The sequence below is a fragment of the Linepithema humile genome, chromosome 1 (assembly GCF_040581485.1).
Source record: "Linepithema humile isolate Giens D197 chromosome 1, Lhum_UNIL_v1.0, whole genome shotgun sequence".
NCBI classification, from domain to species: domain Eukaryota; kingdom Metazoa; phylum Arthropoda; class Insecta; order Hymenoptera; family Formicidae; genus Linepithema; species Linepithema humile.
The window spans coordinates 10021744-10035799 of NC_090128.1; the positions used below are offsets into that span (position 1 = coordinate 10021744).

General features: G+C 34.3%; 2 protein-coding genes across 4 annotated transcripts; one reads left to right on the top strand and one right to left on the bottom strand.

Annotated features, from left to right (window-relative positions):
- The first annotated feature begins 151 nt into the window (after positions 1-151).
- Positions 152-9883, top strand: LOC105672868 (endocuticle structural glycoprotein SgAbd-9-like). Of its 2 annotated transcripts, none has more exons than XM_067360664.1 (3): positions 152-5096; positions 6867-7144; positions 7627-9883. In XM_067360664.1, the coding sequence occupies exons 1-3, from the start codon at positions 5067-5069 to the stop codon at positions 7835-7837; spliced, it is 519 nt and encodes a 172-aa protein (XP_067216765.1). In that variant the 5' UTR covers positions 152-5066; the 3' UTR covers positions 7838-9883. The 2 variants fall into 2 exon arrangements, with proteins under 2 accessions (XP_067216765.1, XP_067216771.1); XM_067360670.1 differs by having other exon boundaries at positions 6924-7144.
- On the bottom strand, positions 9508-13857 carry LOC105672884 (uncharacterized protein PF3D7_1120000-like). 2 transcript variants are annotated; one of them, XM_012368125.2, is made up of 7 exons: positions 13424-13857; positions 12549-12739; positions 11892-12116; positions 11569-11778; positions 10996-11394; positions 10716-10870; positions 9508-10504 (listed from the first exon to the last, which is right to left on the bottom strand). In XM_012368125.2, the coding sequence occupies exons 1-7, from the start codon at positions 13602-13604 to the stop codon at positions 10279-10281; spliced, it is 1587 nt and encodes a 528-aa protein (XP_012223548.1). In that variant the 5' UTR covers positions 13605-13857; the 3' UTR covers positions 9508-10278. The 2 variants fall into 2 exon arrangements, with proteins under 2 accessions (XP_012223548.1, XP_012223549.1); XM_012368126.2 differs by having other exon boundaries at positions 12567-12739; positions 13424-13851.
- Positions 13858-14056: the final 199 nt, after the last annotated feature.

A 14056-nucleotide genomic window follows, 5' to 3' on the forward strand; every position in this document is an offset into this window, starting at 1 on the left:
AAAAAAATTATGACGTATGAGAAACATATCATACGAGGTCTAGGAGAATGGATCCACACAATTATTGTTACAACATTATCATTATAAATACTCGTACAATTAAAATTATTAAATACAAAATTCCATCGGAACAATAGGAGAAATCTCTTACACTTGAGAATTTTATTGCATTAATTCGCGACTATTTAATTATTTAAGCTTATTTTCTTTATTACACACCGACACAAATATTTCAAAACTGATTACATCAGATTTATTTTCTTCTACGATTACAGTAATGCGTAAATACGTTAAAGTAGTTGATGAATCACCTTCAGATCTGTTCTCGTAGGCCGACCATTTCCAATGAAAACCGCCCACTTCTTCGTCCTCTCGGCATTCGAGAAATCCAAGCTTCCTTCCCAGACATAATATCGGAATAATAAATTACAAAGTCGAGATGTAAAATTTAAATTCGAGGAAAGGCGTGCCGTTAACAAATTGCTATAACATTCATTAATGATTCGCAGGATGCCAATCGATGTATCTTGGATTGCGCAAGAAGAATTATTTATCGTGCGTGTGAGATGGCTGATCAATTCAATCAAAATACCTCTTGGCCTCATCCATCAAAGTTGCAACGACTTAATAATAATTAACGGCCGTTCTCGCCTGTAAATACCACACGTTGTTGAAATGCTTTCCGCAGGTGAGAGAATCTTAACATTTCTAGAGATTCCGTATGAAGAAAAAATCTCGGATTAGAATGAAAAATTCAATTTTTGTAAAATGTTTTTGCGAAGTAACGTTGATATGATATAAGTCGTTTACGAGATTTATGTCACTATGAAACAACTATTAATTATGATTATTATGTCATGCACACGCGTAACGATAATTAAATTTATAAATTATATAATCTCGAGTTAGATTGCGTCACGAAAAAATCAAATCGATTAAGATACAAAGTGCGGGTACATAATTTCCCGCTGTCTTCCTTCGTGCCGGCGCGTTCGTTATGAATGTGTACGGATCGCAACCTGCGATCCTTTCGCCGACGAAGAGGCGACTGCCAAGTGACGAAAGCTTTAATCCAGCTGACGGAATTACATTAATCAATATCGCAAACAAGAGGTAGCGATGCGTTTATACGAGATCCAGGTTTGTCCCAGATTTGCAGCGGGATGCACTTTGCCACGGACATTAACCGGCTCGATAGTTGGCGCCTCGCCAGTGATTGATTTGCTGGTGCAACGACCTCCTCAGGTATCTTATTACACGGTCTTTCCGTGATGTAACTTCATTTAGGATAAATGACAGCCGTTCAATGTTTTTCCTGTTATTTATGCCTCCCAATTTATCGATTTTTTATATTATTATTGTCTGGCAATATTCAATTCATATATTCAATTCATGATTGCGGTATTAATTTGATATTTTCTAAATAATTAAATTTTAATTTAATTATTGCCATCACAATACTTTTGTGCAATCACTTATAATTTCGTATACAATTACTTATCAATTTTATCAGTTTTCTATATGCATTTTTGTTTAATACGATGCTTTTGCTAATTATTGTTAACTGAACGAGATTTTTCGCATCATTATTGGTTTATAGGGAGTTGGCTGTCTATTTAGGATCGATACAAGAAAGTATGTCAGCCATAATCACAATAATCTCGCGATACTCGCGTTGCACTCGTGCTTCAGTGCGCGTCGTTGCCCGTTTCATTCACGAGCCCCTCGCTCATCTTCATGATGCACTCGAGCATCGTAGCGATAGTTAAAAATAACATCCAGCGAACGCAAGCACTTATCAGACCATAAGAAGGGCTCAGAGCCATAGTAATCTGCCCCGCAATCTTGGAAGAAGCCATTTTATTATTCAATTTACCTAATTTTTTAAAACCATTGTTTATATAACTCCGAATATTTTGTCAAATAAATTGAATAATAATAATTAATATCGTTACAATTTTACAAAATTTTTTACGTGAAAAAATCATAACTTTTCGAAAGAGAAAAAGGAAACTACGTAATGATATTTTGCAGCATCGGCAAATGCATTGATCATAATTCGATTAATCCATATTACATAACGTGGAGAATAGAACCCAACGATACCAAAGCTTGAACTTTCACTATATTAAAGATTTCATAAAGTGATACGATCCTAAGGATCTATTGTTGCGAATTATCTAATGTTAAATTTTTAAATATCAGAGTTACATCATGCAATAACAGAAATTATATTAAAATATATAATATAATCAAGATTCACACTCTGTGTGTGTATTTAACATTTTTAATTAATATAAGTTATTTATTGTATTCTTTATAATATAGTTAAATTTAACTGTTTCAATATATTGATATAATTTATTATATGCATATATATAGAAGTTATAATGTGGGCTTGGTTCTTTGATTCTCACAAAGTATTAAAAATATTGCTTTCGCGTAGGAGAAAAAACGGATAAAATTATGAAATCATTAATATTTAATAAATCGATGATTGAATGTGAAATGGTCATTTGAAGATGCTTACAAGTTCTTGCAAAATATAAGCCGTGGTAACTTGATTAGCCTTAGGCGCATTACGTTCTAAAAATAAAAGAAAATAAATATATTTCGTGTGCATCGACGATTGACGCTTAGAAGAATTTTCATCTTAACTTTTATAAGTAAAAAATACAAATTATAATTTACCCTATAAATAGACATTCTTATTTCTATTATATTTCACGAAAGAGAATAAAAGATAAATTACGGTTCACTGCGAGAAGTTATTGTTTGTCTCGAATAATCTTTTGATTTAATGAATAATGAAAGACAAATTGAGATAAATTGATATTCGTCGTGTAAACCGATGTCTCTGGACAACTCGTAAAATTTTTTCGACAAAGTTGTTGAGGGATAAATCAGGATGATGTGCGCGTAATCGCGATTTACTGCAGCATGCTCATCTCTGTCGCAGCAAATTCGCGATAGATGATACTTTATTTATCTGCCCGCTGTTGCGTGTACCGGACTATAATTTCGCGCGTACGTCGTGCTCGCGTTGCGCAAGAAAATTTTTGTACATCTCCTCGAGAGTCTTCTCAACGAGAGTGGAGGTGTATCGAACCTTTTGCCAAAGTTATGCAACTCCAAGAGTGGTTACGTCGCGTCTCGCTCTTCGTTACATTACATTGAACAATCTGAAATTACATCCTTCTAATTGCAACATTCTAGTCCCAAAAGTCGCGTCTTTCGGTCAAGCTTAACTGACCAAGGTTTCGTCATTTGTTTGCACCCTTATTTGCTTAATCCTCGAATTCTTCAGATGCAATACTATGACTTATTCGTACCTCAATCGATATTTATTAAAAAACGATTTAATTTATGATGTATGCACGAAAAGATTATTCACGCTATTGAAGTTGAAATTTCTTCAAAATATAAGCCGTAACTTGATTAGCCTTAAGCATATTACGTTCCGATAAAAATAAAAAAAAATAAATAAATATATTTGGTGTGCTTCGACGATTGATGCTGAGAAGAAACGTCTTCTAAGGATTAGCTTTCTGTCGAAGCCGACGCGTGAAAAAATGCGAAAGAAGAATTCAGAAGATTAAGATAATCTTTGCCGAGAGCGTTTATTTCACATTGGCGCGAGCAGAGCCTTTTCTTTCCGATTTAATCCAATTATTATCGGGATCGATCGAAACGACCGCTACAGTTGTTGGATCGCGGAATGCGATGGGTTCGGCAAGCGCGGTAGTGCCGGCGACAGAAATATAAAATGTCAATGCTGCAGAAACGACGTATCCTATTAAAAGCGAGTGCATCCTATTAAAGGTTCAGAGATCGCATTGTTCGTTCGTGTGCCCTTAAACGAGCCACATCGCGGGGGTCATCGTGACGACGGTGGCCTTTAAATCGGCGACGATAAATCCCACGTGTCGTCTCGTAAATGCACGTGCGCTCGTATATACGCCGGACTCTCCGCTTACGCATTTGTTCTCGTAACGTCACTTTATTCCGCGCCGTGAATAAAATTTGAAACCCCACGATGCATCGTTTTCTCTCGCAATAAGCTAACTCATTTAATTCTTTACAGATGCCCCGGAGAAAAATTCTTTGACAAATTAATAACGAAACGATTAATTTTTGAAATGGCAATTTTTGCGCTTTCCACGAACAAATCTATAATCGATAATCACATTAAAATTAATGAGACAAAATTAGTAAAAAAGTCAAATGAGAACCAAATGCAATTTGTAAAAATCAATTTTATATTCCTTTGATTAAAATTAATCTGCTCAATATTTTGTGTTCTATTGGCTAGATGATTATATTAGAAGTTTAAAAGTTAATTTTGTAAGCTACATAATTCAATATAGAACTTTGTAGCCATAAATCTATTTTTATGCATCGCGCAGAGATATTCTCTTATTATGTGTACTTCGAAATCGATTTCTCCATAAAAGTGTCGCGACAGATATCAGATTACCAATAAGTTGTACGATTTTCGCAATTGTGCGAAGTGATAATTGTGCAAGCTTGCATCTGCATTTTCACGCAAATGAAGAGACAATAAAGAAGCTTAATGCGATAATTATAAGCCTTCTTTTCCTTCAGAAAAAAAATAGATAGCCTGAAATGTCATTTATCACCGCCATACGCGCGAGATCGCTAAAGGACACACCGCGTCATCAATAAATCAATCATCACTTCCTGGATGATCTTTAAGTTACTGTATCGCCGATTTTCAGAATAATATTCCCGAGCTAGTTGACGCACACAAACACAAACACACACACAAGTACACAAGATGCACGAAATAAACGATCGGCAACGATCGTTCATGTCGCGAGTCGCGAACAGACGGTAGTCACTTGCGCGAATCTCCTTCTTGAGACGGCGATCAGAGGGGGAGGAACGGTCGTCATTCACCGGGTATATAAGGACGAGAGCCTGCAGGAGCACGGATTCGCCGACAGGAACCGGTGTATAGTCCCGGTGTGACACAGGGTGATGCAGTGCAAAGTGTCCTCTTCGCGTCGTCTTCGTCGTTATCGTCATCATAACTGACAACCACGATGGGTCATCGCGGGATCATCCACTCACTGGTATGTCCTGCAGAGAGATATTTCAACATTTGCGTAACACGCGTAAAGAAAATCCTCATTAAACGAGGAATTTACATATTGATTATTTTCATTATTTATTTATTTTAACATTTAGTTTATTAAATTAAATAAATTTCAAAGATCCGCATTTCTAACTATTCTTAGAAAAGTATTTTTTAATTATTGCAAGTTTAATTTAAAAAAATTGTTTTAATTACATGAATTTAATTATTTTCATTATTATCCTAATTTTGCATATTATGATTAATCGTTATATTAATCGTTATATTAATCGTTTAAATTTGGGGGTAAATTTTGTATTCACATTAAAGTTACAATAAGTTTACACACAACACTGTATTTAGCGAGGAAGGTAAGAGAATGCGTCGTTGCAATGTGTGTCATCGTAAATTACTCTTCGCCGAAGTTCTCCATATTGGAGAACGCGGGAACCGCGTTTAGCGGATCCTTGTGGATGCCGCGAGCATTGGTGAGTGCGTCGCTGATTGCGCGAACAACGTAATCACTTGTAAATTTTACAATTGCGTTGCATCGTGCGACGGGTTTGCATTTTAGATGAATTCGCAGCCTCGTTAACGAAATCGTTACATCGCATATGCAACGCGGCTGCTATATATTAAATGAAATAAAAATCCTGATCAATCGATATTTTCAAAGTCACACACGAGCGATACGAGAACTTTGCGTACAGGAAGTTCTATTTTGCCTCCAAAGTGTTAACGCAGCTTTGTCAGTCCTTTTTCAGCAGAAATTAACAGCGCGTGTCGCTTGAATCTCCGCGTTAATTATTCTTTGTACATATTTGCTAAATGTGCCAAATGTGTTAAGTTACATTAATATTGCAGGTATTTCTACGAATCTTCAATGATGCAACAAATGGATTCCCTCGTCGCAATTCAACCTTTCCACTCGCTTTTCCTTTCTTTTCCTTTCATGCTTACACTTCCATGCTCAAAGCCGATTAATAACAGCAGTTGGATTAACAACGTAAAGTATGCAATCGTTTTAGGAACCAGTTCTATCTCCGCGAGATGAAAGATACCGCCGCTAAACATCGACTGTCTTCTATAATATACCACGTGGAATCAGGGGTTGAAAGTTCATCTTCCTTGAAGCGGCGCGTTTCACGGAATTCTCGCCGCGCCTTTCCGAGGGCTCGCGTTTTTATAAGTTCAGGCCGGTTATTGGGCCCCGAAGCGTTCAAAACTCGAGCCCGATCGGCCAGTCGGTCATCAGTTAAAATAGAAAGTGTCCTTTTCCGAAGGATCCACCTCCACGCATAATCCACCACCACATGTGATAATCGCGCGGCGATTGCCGACGCGATTATCCAACGCGACGCGACGCATCGCGCCGTACCGCACCGGTCGCGGGGTCATCCTTGGCAATCTCCGATCGTGTGCAGATAAATGGATGTAGTTCGTTAATCTTCAAGTGGTCTTAGAGAGAGAAAACAATATTACTGGATTGAATCATAAATAACTTGTACACAAATGACAAATGTTTATTTCCAAGTGCTCTAAATGATCGAAAGATTATTTAATTTGCGAAAAAAATAAGTATTTATTTGTCGTATGAAAAGAAAATTTTATTACATTTTCCGACTTTTTCTTTTTCAGTTAGAATTATACAATTTTTTTCGATTATATCATAAGTTGCAAGATACTCTTTACAATAGCATTTGTAAAATACTAATTAAAGATTGATACAATTAAGGATCACGCTCTATGTAAAATGTAATTCCTACAGATTTGGTGTTTGCTGTCATTTCCGGTGTGTTTTACTGCATTACTGTCTCCGGATCAGAAGGCACCGCAATTCGCGCGAGGCTCCGGTGGCCTGATTCTAAATCCTCCCTTCGAGAGCGATCAAAGGGCGAGCCCACCAGCCGCCACGAATGTCATCAACGATGACGGCGTACAAAGACAAGAGACCTCTTCTTTTAAAATCGTGGATGGTGAATTGATCCGAGTGGTGGAAGGATCCTACTCCTATAAGAGTCCCGAAGGAATTCCCGTTTCCGTAAAGTAAGTATACATCTTGTATATTTTGTCGTGACAAGAATTTTACTAATTTAAAGTTCTTTCTTCTAGAATTTATTGACTTTTATAAATGCGTGTTTTCAGAATAATTAATTTTCCTTTCAGAATAATAAATTTCTTTTACGTTTTATTGTAAACAACAATGTACATCTAGCTTTTCTTTAGTTTGCTATACTTTAATCTTAAAAAATTAAAATTTGAATACAAAAATCCTTCAAAAGTAATTTTAACATAAATCAAACAATTCTTTTTAATTTTTGGTTGTCAAATAAGATCGCTGATTTTTAATTTAAAAAATCTTGGTCTTTATCTTACTTAGATTTTATCTTAATTAGATTTGTGTTCAACGAGACAAAAAAATTAATTTTATTTTACAAAAAAAGTTAATTTACACAATTTCAAATCTTAATTAAAATGTTCTATCATTTAAAAAAAGAAGAAAAAAACAAACATAACGTATTTTTTAGTTATGTCGCGGATGAGAATGGATATCGGGCCGGATTTAGATTGGGCCGCGCCGCACTCGAAGGACCGGGGCCTATTGTGAGACCTTCAGGACCTCTGAGACCTTTAGAATCTCCAGGACCTCCAGGACCTCCAGGACCTCCAGGACCAGGAGGCACAACATATTTACCACCAAAGACCACTGCCGACCGGAGCTATTTACCACCGCATTAATTGATCTTAAAGACTCGTCTAAATACATTATCGCCAAACGTTATATAGGCTATTCGGTAACAGGAGGCTGCATTTTTTTTAGTAATATTCCTTATCAAAAACTTTTTTAGTTCAAATTACATTTTTAAGCTCATTTTAGACAGCGCACCTTGCAAATAAAATTCGAGATAAAATTTTATTTATAATTTTATGTGGCATGTAATACAGAAATATTTTTTTATTATATAAAATTGTAAGTTGATTTCTATCTCGAGTTCATCACAAGTTATATATCGTCTAAAATGTTTTAACTAGGATATCATATTGCATTTAAAAGCGAAATAAAATAATAGAATTTTATTTTTTTATTGATTCTAACTAGATTTTATGTAACAAATTTTTTTATAGTATAATTACCAAGATATCAAAAACTGCAAGAAATATAACAGCAAACTAAATTTTCGTGAAAAAATTATTTCGGTTTTTACGAACAATATTATTTAAATATTTATCGAGTGCACTTGACAGCAGATATCTGACATTATGTATATTTACGATCACACAAAGTGATGTCGTGCATTTTCAATGTCATAGTAATTTATACTGCGACATTTAATACCGTAATAATAAATGAAATGATACATGGGCTCGCCTTTCCACCGTACATTTAGCGCTAAATGCACTTCTACATATTACGCTGCAATTTATTGCCTTTCATAAAAGAATAAAACTAGTTGTACATATAACAATTAAACAGGCACATTTAATGCAAAATAGCGACGACACTATAATGTTATATAAAAATAAATTTTATTATTAATTAGATTATTTTATATTATTCTAAATTGGTAATTTGTATATTTTTATATATAATATATTTTGTAAGTCCATGCACATATATGACATTGAGTAAAATTGAGTAATTGTTAATATAATACAAACTGCGGAAGGAATTCTCCATAGATCAAAAACGTTGATCGATAATTTACATGATTTGTCCAAACCACTCCTTAATATTAGCGGATAATAATTCAATTTAACACGATAATTTCCCAACAATTACTTTCATCTCTCTCTCTCTCTCTCTCTATTTTCTTTTCAGCATTTATATGTACAAGACTTTATAAATCTTACATCTTCAGCATTTTAATTCTACTATGCGTCTCTTCGCACAATTTGAGTGACATGCAGATGTAGACGCAAATCTACAAATTAAATATATTTTTCCAGTAAATCACACACGAGTCATTTTGTAATGTTTGCTATTGCACTAACATGACGAAATCATATTAAGCATGACGTTAATCACGAGCCATGATATGTGGTGAATCCGAAAGGACTCAGCAGCAAAGGAATGTGATAATGTTTGCGGGCGTTCTGCACGTCAAATACCACATCGATTATTGAATATATCGAAGCAATTACGAGTCGCTTGAAATAGTCATTCACCTGAAATTTAATCTTGAAATTGCCGGATTTTCTTCATTAAGCTTCCCATTTTAAATCATACATATTTATGCGTTTTTCTAATTACATTATATTTTGAGTTTTAGGAAACAATTGGATCTACTTCAGTGTTACAACATTCAACATCCACGTCGCGAATACAATTAACTCGCTGCGTTTCAACGGATGTAATTTTATAGATTACTAAGATAAATAAAGGATCAAAAATCAAGGAATGCCGGCAATGTGATTGAAAGTTTGGTATATTTATCAATAAGTCTCTATTTTATATTCACACAATTTTTTCCAAAAATAAACATATTTTGTATTATACATACATATTATTTCGCTTACGATATTTATCTTATGCATAAAATCATATTATATTTACCTTATGTGTACAATTTAAGCTAACAGCGAAAGCAGCACACAGCAAGAAAATATTGTAGTTTAAAAAACAACTTATGGTCAAAGATTTCTTACAATGAAACTCACACACACGCACGCACAAACTTATGCACGTATCCCAGTGGAAACAGATTTTAATTAACTTATCTACTAATATATGTCAAATATATATTATGACACTAAAAGTATTAAAATAAAAAACAAGAAACATTCCATCATTATTCTACTTTTATATTATTGTATAATTACTATGTAATTATTACCACATCTTACTGTTGTGTTATTTTATGTGGTATTATGTCAATAAAATCAATTATGTTAACTTATTTAATTTGTTACATTATATGCGGTTGAGAATGTTTTATTTTGATAGTTATTAATAGAGATTTTACGATTTAAAATCGCATTTCATTGCAAAATATATTTATTATAAAATTAGATAATTGACTTTAGTAAATTATAACACGAGTATATACACATACTTGACACACATACATACGCCTTGTAGATATATTTCATAAACTTTTTTTATGTATAATTACAAACATTTAAAAAATTATGGTGTCAAATAAAAACTTATACTATAATATATTGCCTAAACCTTACATTTAGGTGCCACGATAAGTTGAGTAACCAAACGGACTCAACAAAAGAGGCATATGATAATGACTATTCGGATTCTTCACGTCAAACACAATCTCAACGAACGGAAACATGGTTTCTATTTTTCTCAGTATGAAATACTTATCAACATCGAAATGCAACTTGTAACGGCCGCTCGTGGAATTTATCTTCTCTAGCAGATCCATGCAGTGACCATCCGCAGCTGTATTGCTGGTAACGAAATTTCATTTTAATACACATGTGCTTACATTTTTATTATAATTCTTATTCCAAATTATTCCGATGCTTTATTAAAAATAAATATATAATTCTATTAAAAATATAGCTTAACAGGAAACAACGAATTCTTTTTCTAACAAATTAATATAACTATGTCAAACAAAAAATAAGTAATAACTCAATCAATCAAAGAATCATGTACCTTTCATTCAAGAAAGTCCATTTTCCATCCAATAATTTGTACAAGCTGACTTGTAAACCGCCAATCGGAACTCCCTTGGTGGTGTCCACAACATATGTGGAAATGCGCAACTTTTTCGATGCAGAGGATTTTACAGATTGTCTTCCCGTAACAGTCTACAATAGACAAAGTACATATCTTATCAATAACAATTTTCTATGTATTACTATGTATTAATATGTTATATACTTTCTCCGTTCAATACAAGAAATTAGCAGGATCAAACAACTTTCTCACTAACCTTTTTATATAACGGTGTTTTAGTATTAGCTGATTGCGGGGTACTGGTACTGGGAACAGCCGGCGATTGACTGGAACTGGTGCTGGGAGCGAATGTTTCCGACACTTTGGCTTTAGTTTCAGTCGCCGCGGTAATCTTCTTCGAATCGGCTATCGGCATCAGTGTGGCTGGCTTGCCCTTGAGCTTCGTCAAAACGTATTGCGTGCCTGGTTGAAACTGGCCACCGCTTAACTTGAAAGCTTTGCTACCGCACATCAAAGTGACAGTTTTGTTCCTCATGATGTTGGGCACGATAGGTACGAAATTGAGATTATTCTGAGTTGGTGGTGAAATATTTGTTTCATAAGTCGTATCCAATATCGGCTCCGAGGAGGTCGGGTCATCTTTACTGTCCCCTTCCTGTCAATATTTTTTTCTTTAGATCTTTCTTTAGATCTAACTAACAATTTCAAGTATAAAACTTAATTCTAATTTTAAACATGAAATTTGGTTAATTATAATTAAGACTAGTTTTTAATGTTTAAAAATATGTACATTATTTTCTATTCTTTGGAAACATAAATTGTTACTTACAAGAATTTTTTCTTTTGTTTCAGAATGATTTACAGTCTTTTCATCCTCAAGTAACTCTTTTTTGTTCATCGAATCAGATAAAATAGATGTATCAGCTTCAGTTGATTCTATCACCATCTCCATCTGTACATTATTCTGATCAACGACTTCTTCAAGATATTCATTGTGAACATGTGCCATCGCTTCGGCCAGAGGATCTCGACATTTTTCCTGTATAAAATCACAAAAATATAACGTAAAAAACTGCAAAAACTTAACAAAGATATCTCCTCACCAGATGAAGGTATTCTATTACTACAAATATAATTTGCAAAATAAATCACCTCGGATAATTTGATCTTCTTTATTACAGGTTCAGAATTCTCATCATCAGATTGCAACTGAGCACAAAGATCTTGATCTATCTCTCTTTTCTCGTTAGTTTCTATATCTTCTTTGTAGTCTTCTTTGTATTCTTCTTTGTATTCCCTCATTGATTCTTCTTCCTCATCAGTATCCAATTTCTCAACAATGTACTCGATATCTTCCTCGTTTTCGTATTCGCCAACCTAATAATAATCCACAATGTAAAACGAAAAAAGAACAAAGTGATCCTTATATCACACTTATATATATTTATAATTAGCAGCAACAAAGTCGAAAAATCAAGCGTTAGTATCCATATTGATTTTGTTTTACATTTATAACTAGAAATTAGAGCCAAATGTGAATCAAATCATAATTATAGATTCTTAAAACACAACAAAACTCAACAGGCTTTTACTTTCTGAAATTTTGCATAACTTATTTCCTCATATTTCCATATACAGGAGGTCCAATATTCATTCTTTTTTAAATATATATTTTGTAACGATTGTTAATATATATAATTTAATTGGGTGCATAAATATGCAGAATATATTGATATCTTTAGCAAACATTTTTGAGGTAAACAAATGTTTGGGACATCCTATACATGAAGATTTGAGCAAAAGCAGCACCTCAATGGCAAGCCCTACTTCAGGTATGCCATCCTTTGCTTCTTTCTTTTCCTGTTCGTGCATTAGAGCAGCCCGTTGATGCTTCATGGTACACGTATGTTTCAGCAGCGATAAACGATGAGCATGTAAATTCTTCTTGCAATGTGAGCAGAAGGCGCGAGTTGGCTGAAATGGCACTGGACTCAACCATCCTGCAACAAAAATATAAGTTAAAATTGTTATTACTCTCTTTTACACTCACGTTATAGATCAGAGCAATTTTTCGATAAGTTTTACCAATGTTTTGACGATGCTCATATATTTTAAAAACTCATCGAAAAAAGTGCTTATCAAGTATTTCAAAACTTATTTCACCTCTGTTTCTATTTATACAGAAATTTGTAACTTATAAATTTATTACAATTGTATTATTGATCCGTCATTAATTATATATATTAATTATGCAATTAACGTTTAATTTATATATTTATAATGAATCGTTTATTATAATAATAAACTTCTTATATCTTATATTTAGGCTACTATATATATATATATAGTGATATTTCTGCTATATAATGTAAAGAAAGAAACTGATCTCTTGCTTCTTTATCTCAACACAACTGATTTCGAAATATAACAGCACAGAAAGTTTCATTGAGTAGAAAAAAATTATGCTCCCGAATTTACTACCAACGTATCCCCTATTTTATTAACACTAGTTCTAGTTAACAAAATTTTTCATCGTAACTAGTATAATGAAAGTGCACAGAGGCTTTAGAATAGATCCAATCCACGTTAGGAAAGTCGGTTGGCCAGCAAGTCAGATTGATCCTAGAAACGACAAAGGACCCTAACATAGTATCTCGCGACGGCACAGAAAGTGGAATGTGTACCTTTGAATTCTGGCATCTGTTCCCAATCCTTCCGATAACGCTGAGCGTAGACACGCGTCTTTGCGTGGCTAATCTTACCCGTCGGTGTTAGCCGCGGCGGTGTGGAAAACATCGCCGTGCATAAAACATCTTGATCACCGCTTGCGATGAGCGTCACAGCTTGCTGTGGCGTTTTGTCCATACCCTCCCGTTGAATAATATTTCGAATTGCGTACAGTGGTTATAGAATACCCAAAATCGCAGCGCAAAATTACTAAATAGTTTTTTTCCCGCGATCTGTTGGGTGATCCGACGCGAGTTATGAAACGTGGGAATCGCTCTGAGAAAACGTTCTCTAGCTGCACCTAGTATCCGAACCCTAACTCCCTAGTACAATGGCGGACTCGACTACATCTTACTGCGTGCATGAAACGTTACAGCAGGTTACTCGCTAAGATGACGGTGCATTGCGGGACAACTGAGGGCGCTCGGTAGTTCTCGATCACTCAATTTCTGACGATGATAAGCTCTAACGACAATTAATTGGTTTCAATAAATTTTATTAATGTAATTGAATTATGATATTTAATATCAAATGAATATGTACACATGATCTACTGTTAAATGTATTTTTCAATTTTTTTTTATACCGAC